Genomic DNA, 13,669 nt, shown 5'->3' on the forward strand with positions numbered 1-13,669 from the left:
CTCGTCTGCAGCAGCGTCCGTCCCATATGGTGATCGCTCCTTGTGCATGCAGCATCCATCAGCATTAACAAATTTGCTTAGAAAGTGCGGAGAGGAACAACACAGCCACCTTTTCCTAATTATTTCCTGCTAAACCACGCTTTTTAGCTTTTGCCCTTGTTGCAGAGTAACTACTTTACAACTTTAGGGAAAAGGATAAAAAGGAGATGAGAGATTAACTCTTGGCAAACTCGGATGCCCGCGATAGCCGGCTCAGATTTAGGAAGCGGGTATCTTGCAATGCTCGTAGGCAAGAGCAAGGCGCAGGGCAGAAGGCTTTAGCCTTGCTCGGTTCAGCAATGCTCTCAGGTACCCCTGTTAATTCTCTTTTAGAAGCAGCTTGGGAAAATACAGTAACCAGGGCACCATAACATTATCTATCTCGAAGTTTGTCTTGCATCCCTGTTGCAGTAGGTCGGTGTTTTACAGAAATATTAAATACTAAAGGAAAAGGGAGGAGGGGGAGAGAACAGAGCTAATGCTAAAGGTCTGCCAAATGTCACCTCAGTGTTACAATGACAAGAAAATACACTTTCCTTACAGCTCTCCCCCTAAGAAATTTGTTTTGAGGGATTTGACAATCTTGCAGATAAAGTGACTGCTTGCTACACTTAACTGATCATGCTCCCTCACGGCCGGCCGGCGTTTCCTCGCTGCACTTAGTAATACCTGCGCAACCTGGCTTGGAGTAGCATTGTCATTGATTTCCAAAGTAACTGCTTTTTAGCTCTTGTGAACAGACATACCTGCGTGGGGGGGGGGGGGGGGGGGGGGAAGGAAAGTCTTTCCCCCACTCCCTGGAAGGGTGATGGTAAAGTGCTATATTGGAAAAGACAGGAGGCTTCTCTAAATTTTGATAACTGCAGCCGACAATTTAGAAATAAGACACTTCTCACAGCCAACATGACAGTGGATTTTGAGCATTCAGAAAACACCAGGCCAAAAAACTGGAGACATCTTGATCTTTTAAGACAGCTTTTCCAGTACTTTAAGTGAAGGGGGGGAGCAGGGAAAGAAAAAGAGAGAGAAAAGCTGCAAGGAAAATAATACAAAGCCAGCACAATTGGCATCTAGACAGTAAAGAAAAAAAGTTTTTGAGGTTAACAGAAGGAAAGACAAAGCTGTTATGTACCCGAGGGATGCAATTTTAGTGGGAATGGAAGATTTGAGTGGTAAAGGAGGAGCGCTTGCCTCTGGGTTCTCTCTCTTCCAGCAGTTCGGCTGCTGGCATCTCAATTTGAATTGCTGGGTGAGTAGCACTTTCTGCGTGCGCGGTTTCCGTCTTGACCATTGAACTTCTGATGTGACTTCTCTCCCTCTCCTCCTCTCTTCCTCTCCTTCCCTTTCTTCCTGTGTGGAATCAAAAAAAAAAAAAAAGGAGGGGGGGTGGAAGCATGAGAAATCAAGCAAGCATCTCCAGCTGTGACCTTTGTTAGCGACTCTGTTTTTATTTATTTATTTTATGGTAATCGTCTTTTTTAGTAGGGGGAAGCGCGACTTTTCGATGCCACTTAATTTGACAGCAGTGGCGAGGAGAGAGCGGCAGAGCCGCTCTGTCGCGACACAATGGTGCAGCGGGACAGTTGTTGCACTCCTCCTCTGTGCCCTTCCCTCCGCCCGGGTTTGGGGTTTGCTTGGGGGGGAGAGAGGGGGGAAAGGAATTTTTTCCTCGTGCATCCAGGGTGGGATCAGGGTGTGTTGGCGGGGCGGTGTTTCAGAGCCCGGTGTGCAGCAGGTTTCGGGGGCTGATTCCTGGCTGCTGAACAATGGTTACCAGCGAGGGAGAAGTGTGTGCGCGTGTAGAGCTGTGTTACATCCGCAGTCAGGCAGTCACACAGTGACCATGACATCACTAGCTTTTCTTCTCTTTTTTTCCTTTGGGGCGGAGGGGGCCACTTCAAAGCTTTCTTCAGTTCAGTACGATATTTCCTAAACTCTGAAACCATGAAGGTAAAAATGTTTGGGTTTGGGGTTTTTTTCTTAAAGGAAGAAAAGTTGGTTTGTAGCAGGGCACATGCGGTACAGTTAAGGGGGTTTGGAGATGGAATGGTTTAACTCTTGCCATACACAAAACGAGATCTTTTGTTTTAATTATTAAAAATAGTACACAGTACTATTTATTGGGTGCTTCTGATCCTGTGTTTGGTTGACAGTTAAATTTTCTGAATTCTTCAGAAAGCTCGGCTGTAATGTGAAAGGTGAAAATTTTGGGGACACTACATAACAATTATTTTACCCAGTGATAAAGGAATATGAAAAATAAGAGAGAATGCTGATAAATATGAGATAAGTCGTTTTAATACAGTGGTTCTGTTTGCTGTCAGAGGTCCATGAGACTTTCTTTCTCCTATTATTATATACTACAGAAAGTAAAGCTACCCCTCAGCCAGTTTTGTGTATTAACTGTACTTGTACACAGAAAATAGAAACTAATTGAAGAATTCTACAGCGCATCACATTTTCACTGGTGGTTTTGTGGAAGTCTTGAGTTTTCTGCTGTTTCCTTTTCTAACTCTGCCAGACTTGCTTACAGAGTCACTTGATCCAGGAGGAGGATTTTCTATCTCTTCAGGACTCTTTGATACCTTTGCCCTGAGTAGCTTAGTTGATTTATTTGCCTTTTCTTATATAAAACAAGGGATGAAATTCTGTAAAATTTGTCTAAAATTAATTAATCTAAAAGGACAGGTGTTTCTTCTTTCACTGCGTGTTGTTGTGTATGCAGGTTTTGCAGGACTGATGGTGAGATCTCACAAATGTTTTACCTTTAGAGGAATTTTTTTACTGGGACTTGGGGCAAAAGGCCTGACAGCACTGTGTAAATGTGCCTGTTACTTTCCTTCTGAAATACTTGCAAGGTGTATCAGTTCTGATGTGCATTTAACATAGCATTTTTGGGGAAACTTTTTTGAATTTATTCAGGAAATAATTGATCTGGACTTACTTAATAATTTCATCACTTAATGGTTTTGTGTGGGATGTAATGTTTTGAGCACATTAAAAAATGAAAACAGTTTTTAAAACCTTGTTATTTGTTAGGTGATTTAATATACATTTGCTAGGTATATTGCATATCGGTGTTGAGCACAGTCCACTATAATTTGTGAATGCTCCCTTTTAAAAAGCTGTGCTGAAAACTTGTCATCATATCTTAAGGCATGTGTGTGCATGATAGTTTTTAAATAATGGTGTTGTTACTGAAATTGCCAAGTACAAGAGGGTATAGACATACATGCTAATTTTCTTTCATTTCTTGCAGTTTTTCAACAGCTTCACATTCAAGGTCTTGCTATAGACAGAAATCACAGATACCCTAATAAAAATCAGGAGCTATTTCTCCTACAGTGTATGTCCATCTAGTGTTGAAATAAGTGGTTTATAAGCAAGAATTAAAGCTGTTTATAATGAGGCATATCAGAGATTGTTGGGCAGTGAGTCAAATTGCATGACTAGGTATTCACACAAAAGCATGTAACAAGGTCTATTGAGGCAATTATAAGCAGTATTTTGCTTATATTTGCTTTTCTCTCTGCTTTTCATCTTCTCTTAATTTTTGTGTTACTGCTCTGTGCCTCTCCCCTTCCTACTCTATTTGTGTTCAGGACCATTTCCCAAAGACCTGCTTTGGTTTCACCCATCTTTTTGCTGAGTGGTTGTGCATCCAGCACACCTTGTATTGGTATGGCTTAACAAAAAGGTATTTTTCAGTTTTACTGTAATATGTGCCAAGTGTTTCTGCTTTTTTGCATTGTTAGAATGCATGAAGCCTTGCCTGCTCTGCAGAGGTAGTATCTGTCTAGTAATTAAAATTAACTGAAGTATGCAAAGAAAGCACTGAGTATTTGTCACATTGGGGAACAAACTGCCTCTCCTTCTGTAATGGAAGAAATAAATCTGGGCACTTTATTACCTGAAACTTGAAGGGACTGAGCACTACCCTGTCCTCTTGGTAAGGGAAAATCCACCTGTTGATCAAATCATCTCTAATTTTGATACTCAGTGTAAGGCTTGCCTGGATACATGCAGGCCACAGTTCTGGGCTATAGATGATGTAATTGGTGTCTGAATTCATATGCCAAGGTCAGGCAGAGCAGGTGAGCAGAGTGCTTTTTCTTTATCAGTGAAGCCTTAAGAGAATAAGTAAGGTAGAATCTAGCTGTCATAAGTGTAATTCCAGTGTTGCTGAAGGATCTCAAAATACATAGTTGCGTAGCAGGTGCTTGTTTGGGTCTGACCTGACATTAGAGTAGCACCACATTGTCCAAGACTGCAGCACTTATTTTGTGTTTAAAACCCCAAGTTTCTTTCTTTTACTTAAAAAAAACCCCGAAGAAACCCACTCCAAATACCGAAGCATTAAACTTACAGCCCTCAACAGCTTTGAAAGCAGAGTGTGAGCACACTTAATAATGTTTTACTACTAGTGTGTTTTATCCTGCTGCATCGGAACTAACAGGCGGTAATTAGATAGCTAAACCCCAGTCCTTCCCCTTGTACACTAGAGGATTTGGCGTATGCTAATTGTCACCAGATCATTTCACATAATTGCCTTTTGGCGAAATTAAGTGGAAATTTCCTGAACATCTTAAATCCTCATTTCCCCACCCCCTCCCCTCAGTACCTTTGCTCCCTGACAGGAAGGATGTGGAAAAATGTCAAACACAGTGACTTAGCTCTCCAATATTCAGGGGACACTTCATCAGACTTAAAGGGGGAAAAAAAACAAAACGATTCTTCTCATGAATGAATTGCTGAACACTTAGAGCCAGGAAGCTGATTTTGTTGTTTTGTCTGAGAGACTGCTAATAGACCACGGGGTTTTGTTGGAAAGCCAGCAGTTCTTGCAGGAGCAGGTAGGCACTCGCTGGCTTTGGGAAGTGGTCACGGAGGGAAGGGGAAGAAACAGAAGGTTGCAAAAGTGTGTGTATGTCCCCATTTTTAAGATTTTTTTAAATTATTAATGGTAGGGCAGTGGGGGTTGTTGCGGGGTTTTTTGGGTTTCTTTTTTTTAAGGCTCTGCCTTGGGAGGGTATTGTCCCAGCACATGGTTGTCAGTGCTCCTGTCATCGTTTGTGTGAAAGAAGAAAATGAGCCTTTTTTTAGCAGGGCGAGTTGCGATTATCAATGGAGGCCTTGTCTCCTGCTACAATGGGCAGTTAGCTTAGGGCAGGACCTTAGGCAGGAATCAGCTACATTAAACTGAGAAAGGGCTCAGGCCACTGCATCAGCCATGAAGGAGCAAGGGGAAGTAGTTTTCAGGAATGCTTAGTCAGGTGTGAAAGCATCCTTAAAAAAATAAACTGTGGCTCCACTAGCTAAGTAGGGCTGGGTAAAACTAAATCTTCCCTTTTCTTTAGGAAATGCTTCATCAGTAGTGTTGAATTTTTATGCTTGGGAAGGGGATGAGTACCAAATTACATATACCTGGTGGGTTTGGTTGGCTTTATCTTCTCAGTTAACCTAGATGGTTTGCAGTTCCCTGTAGTTCAGGGTGCCACCCAGAGTGGCTACTGATGTGGGTGATCCCCAGGACTGCAGTGGTGCTTACTGATGCTCTGCTTATTGATGCTTGGCTTTGGGTGGTGGTGACTCTGCTGGAAGCGGAAAAATATTTCAATATTTGCAGCAATATTTTGGGGTTTGCTTTCACTTGCAGCTTAATTTCCTGATTTGTGTGGGGTGTCAGGGTGGTGAGGGGATGAGTGTCGTGTAAGGATGTCATTCCTAGGCCAAATCAGGGAGAGATCAACCTTTAGAAAAAAAGAAACTCCTTTTATGAGCATCTTTGGAGCTGCAGAGCAGTTCAGGAGCATCCTTTAGCATTTCACTGGCCACAGTCAGCATAACTGCAATAACATCATCTGGAAAATAGAGAGAAACAATTTATAAACCTATTTTTTAATGTGAACTGGTATTGCATGGTACTCCCTTGCTAAGCCCAGGGAGTAACTCCAGGAGGGCCTGCTAATTCAAGACCACTGTCGACCTGCATCCACCCTGGAGGAGGGGAAAAGGCTGACAAACCCTCTTCTGTGCTGCTTTTGTTTTCTTGTATTAGGCTCATAAAAGCACTTTCAGGGCCCATCTTTCTTCAGCAGAAAAGGAGAGCAGTGGGGAAGAGGAGGATGTGGCAAAAAGACAGGCGGAGCTCTAGCTCCATTTGTTTTCAGTGTCTCTTGGTTCATAGGTTTTCAGGAGGATGGTGAGCTCTTGTTCCTCTGGTAGTGGAGGAAGGGGCCAGGGCTCTGGGGCCTGGGTGCAAGTAGCTGCTCAGTCCCTCCCATGCCGTGCTCCCGGCCGCGGGTGGTTGAGGGGTGCCTGGTGGGCTGCAGCACCTCCCTGCCTCACAGGGCTTTAAGGACATTTCAATGGCCACCCAGGTCAGGGAAGGGGATGCAGCTCCAGGGCCTGTGCTGGCAGCTACTGGAGTTTCAGGCTGGGTTGGTGCAGGAGCATCCCCGTGCCCTGCCCTCGGGATGCACTGGAAAGGAGTCGGAGGCCAAAGGCTTTGGCTGCTGTGATGCTGCCATGGCATGATGGCTTGTTTTCAGCCTGGGTGGCTTTTTGTGCAGACCTGCCTTTACTAACCCCACATTTTCCTGGTGAGGGCATCCTCTGGTGTCTCTGGCATGTTTTTCTCTGACTTTGAGTTGATACCATGTTTTTGTTACCAAAGCCAAACAAGCTATGAATTTGCAAACAGAAATTGCAGTAGTAAACTCTTCCTGTTTAGAGGTTGGTTTCTCTTTGTGTGCTGAACAATACAATGTTTCATCTTGTGCAAGTCTTATGTTGCTTTCAGAGACTTAGGAACTATTGATTTATACAGCATGTATTAACTTCTTCAGTAAATGGGGAGTATTCATCAGTGGGGTGTATTAAATTGGGCTGTATACGCATAGTAGCATCTTTCATCCTGTTAATGAAATGTCCTTACCATGCAACAAAGACTAATACACAGCAATTCATACACACAATCCCCTGCAGTTTAAATCTGAAGTTCAGATAGGGGTTTTTGTTCCCTAAAGGCACCTATCAGAACTTAGCCTAAATGGACCTCAGTATTCCTCTCAAACATTTATCAGTCCAAAATTTGTTGTGGTTTTGGTGTGGGAATGTTTTTTGTTCTAGAGCTCCATTATTGTTTAAACTGATCTGTGTTTAAGCGCTCCCAGAAGCATTTCAAATTCATATAGAGAAATTAAGTAGTAGAGCCCCTATGGGGACAATTTCCTGTGGTTTGCTTCAGGCAGCAGTTATCAAGAAAAGCAAACTTCTCTTGTTTTTTTGCAATTCTTTACTGTGCCCTCTAACCCAGCATATGAGACCTCAGATTTCAGTGGAGAGGGGTGATTTATCAGCAGAGGACGTGGTACTTTGTAGATGCTGGGATTTCTTTTTAGAAATCTCCACTTGTTCCTATCCTGTTACCACATGCCCTGATGCTAATCTGTGTGTACCAGTGCAGCTCCCCTTCCGTGCCTGACAGAGCCATAAATGGAGCTCTTGAACTTGCCAGAGCAACCCCTGCATCTCCCAATGGCTTTTAGCTTGAAACTGCACTTTATCAAGTACTCACAAATGTATATTGGAGAATATTGCCTTTTGCAGGGGGATGTCTAAAGTCATCTAATAGGTGTCTCCTATTGATGGCTTCTGTGGTTTACCTTTCATTACAAGTGGATGGGTTTAGGACCACACTTAGTACTCAGGCAGAGCTCCCACTGACTTCATAGGAAGATGCATCTGCAGGATTAATCCTGCTCTTTCCCAGATAGTCCTTTATTTTCCTCTTTTCCAAGGAAACTTAGTTAACTTCAGGAATGGTACTTTTAAAGAGCAGCTTGTTTAGCATATTATGCATGATTAGCTTGGCTTGCAAACTGTGTGTGCTGTTCTGAGGGGAGTTATGGTCCCTTTCCCCAGTGTGTGCTAAACAGTGCAAAACAGAATGGAAACCTGTCCCTGGGTGGTGGTACAGATGCCAACTGATTCGCTGGGAAGTGGATTACACTCCTCTGTCTCAAACAGCATATTTTTGAGCATGTATATGACAGCTTCTCCCTTTCCCATGGTAGATTCTCCCCCCACCTCTGCCCCAGCATCATCATAATGGCAAAAAAGTATCCTTCCATTACACCTTTATATGAGTGGTTTGTTTGAGTGCCTGGTAGTCGCCCAAATAAAAATTACTTACTGGAGGAAAAATTTGCAGACTTGAGGTTCAAGCTTTTAGTTGTTGATTTTTATTTGGTTTTCCTTTTGCTTTTTATTTCTCTCTGAAACATCTTAAGTAAAATGCATCATAATTTAGCAGTTGTTCTGTTTTGTGGAGATATTGCAGGTGGTCTTGGTATATCAAAGCAACAAGTGGTGATTTCCCACAGTTTACATGTAACCCCCTATGGTACATCTGGCTTTGGTGATGGAGCCATGTCAGTCCAGCTTTCCTTTCACATGTTGTTTCGTGTTTGTCGGCTTAAGTCTGACCTTCTAATGTTATTCTATCACTTACTTATTTTTTTAGCTAGCCAGCTCCAGTTTCTATGAAAATAAGCTCTCTGTGGAAGACAGCCCTTAATGTCTGTCAGGGCCTGGGTGAGGTTTGCAATGATGTGAAGATAGAGTTGGGAGAACACAAAGCTACAGCATGTATTAATTTCTTCAATAAATGGGGCCACACTGTGGGTCACCTACCAGCAGGAGTTCACACAGTTCTTGGCCAGATAAAATAGCTCTTATTGGAAATGATCATTTTTGTGAACCCCATCAACTGGTCATTTGGTTTATATGTCATGTGTTGTTGAGTAGATGCCTGTGACTTTGTATGGTGTGAAATATGATTTGTTAGGTGATGCCCTTGCCAAAGCTTTCAGTTACTTTTGGATTGCTTAGGTTGGTTCACTTGAAAGAGAACAGTTTTGGGTTAGAGCATCTCCTTTGGCTTTTTGAACTTGGAGAGCCAAATCCTCATATCTCCTCTGATGTGAGACCATTATGGATCTGTGTGGCCAAAAGTTGTCCTTGGCTGTTGAGCTGGCAGAAGATCTGACCCACAACCCAGCCAACAGAATGTGCTGTAAATCACAGCACTGGCTGTTGTCACCACGCTCTGTCCTGCGTGGTGGCCACTTGACATGGGAATCCCCTGTGCCAAGTGCTTGGTGGTAGAGAGGAGTCATCCCATGTAAGGGTGGCAAAAAGAGATGAACATGGTGAAGAACACAGGAGAAGTTGTGGGAAGCACAAGCACAGCTCTTGGCTTGCTTCTTTTGGATGCACACTTTTTTCTGCAGGTTATCAAAGCAGTGAGCCCAAATAGCCGTGTATGGCAGGGGCTGGGGCTGGGGGAGCCAAAGGGGCTTCACGAGGCCAAAGCATGACGGAGGGACTTCTTGTTTATGCAGGGAAGACAGATGTTTCTTTTCCTCCTTGCTCCCAGTTTGTCTTCTCTCTTCCTTCCCCACAAGCTCATTCCCAAAGAATAACTGAATTATTTTTGAAATGCTTTTAAGGGAAGCTCAGAGCATTGGAAGCAAGATCAGATAATAGCAATAGCATTTCTAAGGTGGCACAGTGAGAGTGTGTGTGTGTGTTTGGGGGTGCTGGGGAGTGAGCAGTGGGCTTGGAGCCATCCTGGAGCGGGAGGGTGAGCAGGAGAGTGCTGGCAGACCCTGAACAGCAGCGGCGCTATCACGGCCACCGTGGTATCACTACTTTATTTTAATGTGATTCCTTTTACTTGATGTTAATGCAAGTTGTTCCTTACTTAAAGTAATAAAAGGAAATGAAGACACATTCTAAAATGAAACCTGACTCTAATCCATTCATCATCTAATACCAGCCTCTTTATCTTTGCTGGTACCTAATCTGGTTAAATGTCCCTGTTGTAGGATTTTAGTGAAAATCCTCTATGGGGAATAGGGTTTTTTGCAATTGGATTACTCGCAGTAAATGGTCCAGCGGTTCGCTTGTTTCAGCTTAATTTTTTTCTTTGTGATCTTGTAAGGGTAAGTTACAGTTCAGCCTGCCTTTTCTTTCATTCATTCACTCCTTTTTAATTTTTTTTTTTTATTGTTGTTGAGAAAAAGATTTTTTTTTCCCCCAGAGCTAGGAATGTGATGGGGAAAACCTCATGATATCTGCATGATTATTCCCCCTACAAGAGTGTTAATTTCAATGGCTTTATCTGGGGGGTTTTGCCATTATTTATATAGCTGAATATTTTAGTAGCCTAATTAATCAGTATCCAGTTTCCATTTATTAGCGCTCTCTGATGAATTGATAATTAATCAGCTCTTTTAAAATATATATATAAAATATGCAGGTGATCGCTTGTCAGCTTAATGCTTGCTGATGAAGGGAATACTCCAGCACTACAAAGGCTTTTTATCTGGAGTATTTGCAATGAGCAGTAAAATGCAGAATTGAGAGTGAGGACAGGAAGGGGAGAGGAGAGGACCTACAGGTCAGTGAGCATTTGGGTCTCCTGCTAATTAAATGGGGGACTCTCTCAGCCCCTCACTGAGAAGTCTGCCTGCATCTTGGAGGTGAAGCACAAGATTATAAAATAAAAAGGGAAAATTTTAAAGAATTGCTGTTGCTCCATACAGGAGCATGACAGGTCAAAAAGATTAAAGGACCTCAACAGCAGGGAAAGTGTGTGAGGAGGTTTTAAGCAAGAGGGTGGGAGAACTGCAAGGGTGACACCAAGAAGAGATCTGGAAAAGTCTGAGGATCACATTGAAATCCTGGCTACTCAGATTTTTGTATGTTGTACCTCGTGCTGCTATGGGGGGATGCCCAGCACTGCCCTAACGCCGTCAACCTTTTTCTCTTGACAGTCTAACAAAGTGCCAGTTGTGCAGCACCCACACCATGTACACCCTCTTACGCCGCTTATCACATACAGCAATGAGCACTTCACACCAGGAAACCCTCCTCCACACTTACCAGCTGACGTAGATCCCAAAACAGGTAGGTGGGAAATATTTTGGGGTTTCTTTTGAGAGGGAGTGGGTGGATCTTTCCTTTCTGCATATTAGGGGAGAGGAGTGTGGGAGAGCAGATTTCCCATGCTGGAGCACCAAAGGGGGCATGTAAAATGTCAAATCCAGGCAAAATTCTTCCTTTTAAAGCCAATTAAGCTTCAGAAGGAAACCCACTGGGTGAATTTCCATAGAGCTTCTGCAGTGACACCAGAGTTGCATGTGTGGGGTCGCTTGCAGGTGTGTTTCTTTGCAAGCAGGATACCCCACCTGGTAGTTCGATCTACCAGTGCTTGGTTTGCATGCACGACCCAGAGAATTAAACATGTACGTTCTGTGATCTGCACTTAAAAAATTGCAGCTGGAATTTTAAAGGTGGTGGGTCATGACCGGTTTCAAAATGAATCTCTTTTAATTCCCCAAATCCCATTGTTTCTGTGTCAGGAGTTCAGCAATTTTTCTTCTATAATGTTGAATTTTCATCCACTGTAACTACTTAGCTCCAGCTTTACACTTGCAACTCTTTTCCCCAATGTAAGTCTACCCAACTCTAAGTTCAGCCTGAAGGGCACTCTGCTTGAATATAGAGCACCATGTAAAACCCTGACTAGATTTATTGGTGTTACAGAGTAGAATTTACATGTTATTCTAACTTTTTAAGAGTCCCTTTTTAACCTGAGGTACCAAAGAAGTCAAACAGTGTCAATCTTCTTTCTCCAGGCTGCATTGAGTTCCTAGTGGCAGTGGTTTTGGTTTTGTTAATCCAAACTCCATTTAGTTAATTGGGGAGTTCATCAGAAACAGAATTCATGTCAAAGGAATCACTCTGTGTCAGCCCTAACTTAGGCAGATAATTTATCTGAACTCCAGCCCTTGAATGAGGCTGTGCATTAGCTGGTTTTCACTCGCTGCGCTTCGACTGGGGCCCCCTTTTAATTGTGCTTAATGCCGACTTCACAGTGGCTTGAAAGGAATCCATCTCGCCATCCTTGGGTATTGCAAGTGAATGGCACAGTCAACCTCTCATTTAAATAATGGTAGTACAGGGAATAGCTTTTAAATGGTTATCGTAAAACATATGATTAACGTCTGTAGACTGTTTACTTTTCTTCTGTGAACGTTCTTTCAAGTGTGCAAATAGCTCACTGGATAGTTAAAGCCCAGTTAATCTGTTTGGGTTTTGTAATGGAGAAAAAGCAATGTCTGCACGAAAATGTCACACAAGGAGATTTAATTTAGAGATTAAAAGCTTCCCAAGTGACTTAAAAAAATAGTTTTTAGCCCTGAATACAGTACCCCTTCTTTTTAATGCTCTCTGTTTTAATTTTGTTTCTGCTGTGTAATTGTGCCCTGGCTTGTTAATTGAAAGACCCAGCCTTGTAACCCTTACTCCTCTGAGTAATTCCTATTTGCTCTTAAGGTAAGGAGCGTTAATATTTAAGGCTTGTGTCTGGAGCTGGTTTCTGCTTTCCGAGTAGGAACTGCACCAGGCCCAGAGAGGATGGGTGGGCTCTCTGTCCTCCCCTGCACACCTTCAACATCTGCCCCTGGTTTCACCAAGTGTTTCCAGGGGCTCTCACCTCCAGTCATGGTTTCAGGAAAGGTTTCCTAGGTTTGCTCAAAAGCAAACATCATTTGCAATTTTAATGACTTTTGAACTTGTTCTGGAGATTACTTTGGAATAGTACCGTGTTATTGAGTACCCAGTCAACACATGGGGTAGGGCCTGTGGTCTTTTGGCTGACTTTGAGACTAAAATTACCATGAAGTTGTTACAGGGTCCATCTTTCTGTTGAGCATTTAAGAGTATCTAGTACAGCATCACACCAAAATTGTTTCTGAGACTGCTGAATTCTAAATAACAAAAGTAATTATCTGTGACTGGAGAGGTGACTGAGGGAGTGAATAACATCATTGTTTCTTGTTTAAAAAATAAGAATATAAAAAAGCCTTTGAAAACCCTAAGTGAAGGCACAAAAACTGTAATAAAAGTAAATTGACAGAAATTCAGAAACATACGTGTTTTTTCTTTATATTTTATTTATTTCCACGTCTCAATACTGATGCTGCTTTATGTTCCTCTTCTATAGGAATTCCAAGGCCTCCACATCCTCCAGATATATCTCCTTATTATCCATTATCACCAGGCACTGTAGGACAAATCCCCCATCCGCTAGGATGGTTAGTACCACAGTAAGGAGTTCCATTTTTTTAATTTCTTTTTTTCTTTTTTCTGATGTGTAAAATTTAAGTAAAATATGTGTGTGTGTGTGTGTGTGTACATGTGTGTGTGTGTTGGGATGAGTTCGTTTGCCAACTGCCAGTTCACTGAGTGTAATGGATTTGCCCACCTCATGAAGGTTAATTAAAACTTATGCCAGGTCATGTGGTCTTAAACAAACACGAGCAGTTGGACACAGCTTTGCATGTCATCCCAACCAGCTGACAGCTCATGAAGCATGAATTTTTAAACCCTTCTGCAGAAACGTCCTTTCCTTGTTATTGCCCTTACCACATGGGTTTTTCTCAGATTTGGTTTTCTGGGGGCTCAGGGCGGTTCTCACAGACGCTTTTTCTTTTTTTCAGGGCCATCCTCACTACAAATTTGCAATTTTAAATTTCATTTGCCTTCTCTGTTGAAA

The 13,669-nt window shown here is 42.6% G+C and overlaps 1 protein-coding gene across 13 annotated transcripts in view; it reads left to right on the top strand.

Annotated features, from left to right (window-relative positions):
* The window catches only part of TCF7L2 (transcription factor 7 like 2), a 173,528-nt gene that overhangs the window by 135,820 nt on the left and 24,039 nt on the right, over positions 1 to 13,669 (top strand). For 10 of the 13 annotated variants that reach the window (XM_069020034.1, XM_069020033.1, XM_069020039.1 and 7 more), the window contains 2 exons: positions 10,884 to 11,016; positions 13,118 to 13,220. In XM_069020034.1, the coding sequence (XP_068876135.1) occupies positions 10,884 to 11,016; positions 13,118 to 13,220 (236 nt within the window). The remainder of the gene's footprint in view (positions 1 to 10,883; positions 11,017 to 13,117; positions 13,221 to 13,669) is intronic. The other 3 variants (XM_069020035.1, XM_069020037.1, XM_069020045.1) reach the window with 1 other exon arrangement.

The sequence above is a fragment of the Aphelocoma coerulescens genome, chromosome 6 (assembly GCF_041296385.1).
Source record: "Aphelocoma coerulescens isolate FSJ_1873_10779 chromosome 6, UR_Acoe_1.0, whole genome shotgun sequence".
Classification (NCBI taxonomy): domain Eukaryota; kingdom Metazoa; phylum Chordata; class Aves; order Passeriformes; family Corvidae; genus Aphelocoma; species Aphelocoma coerulescens.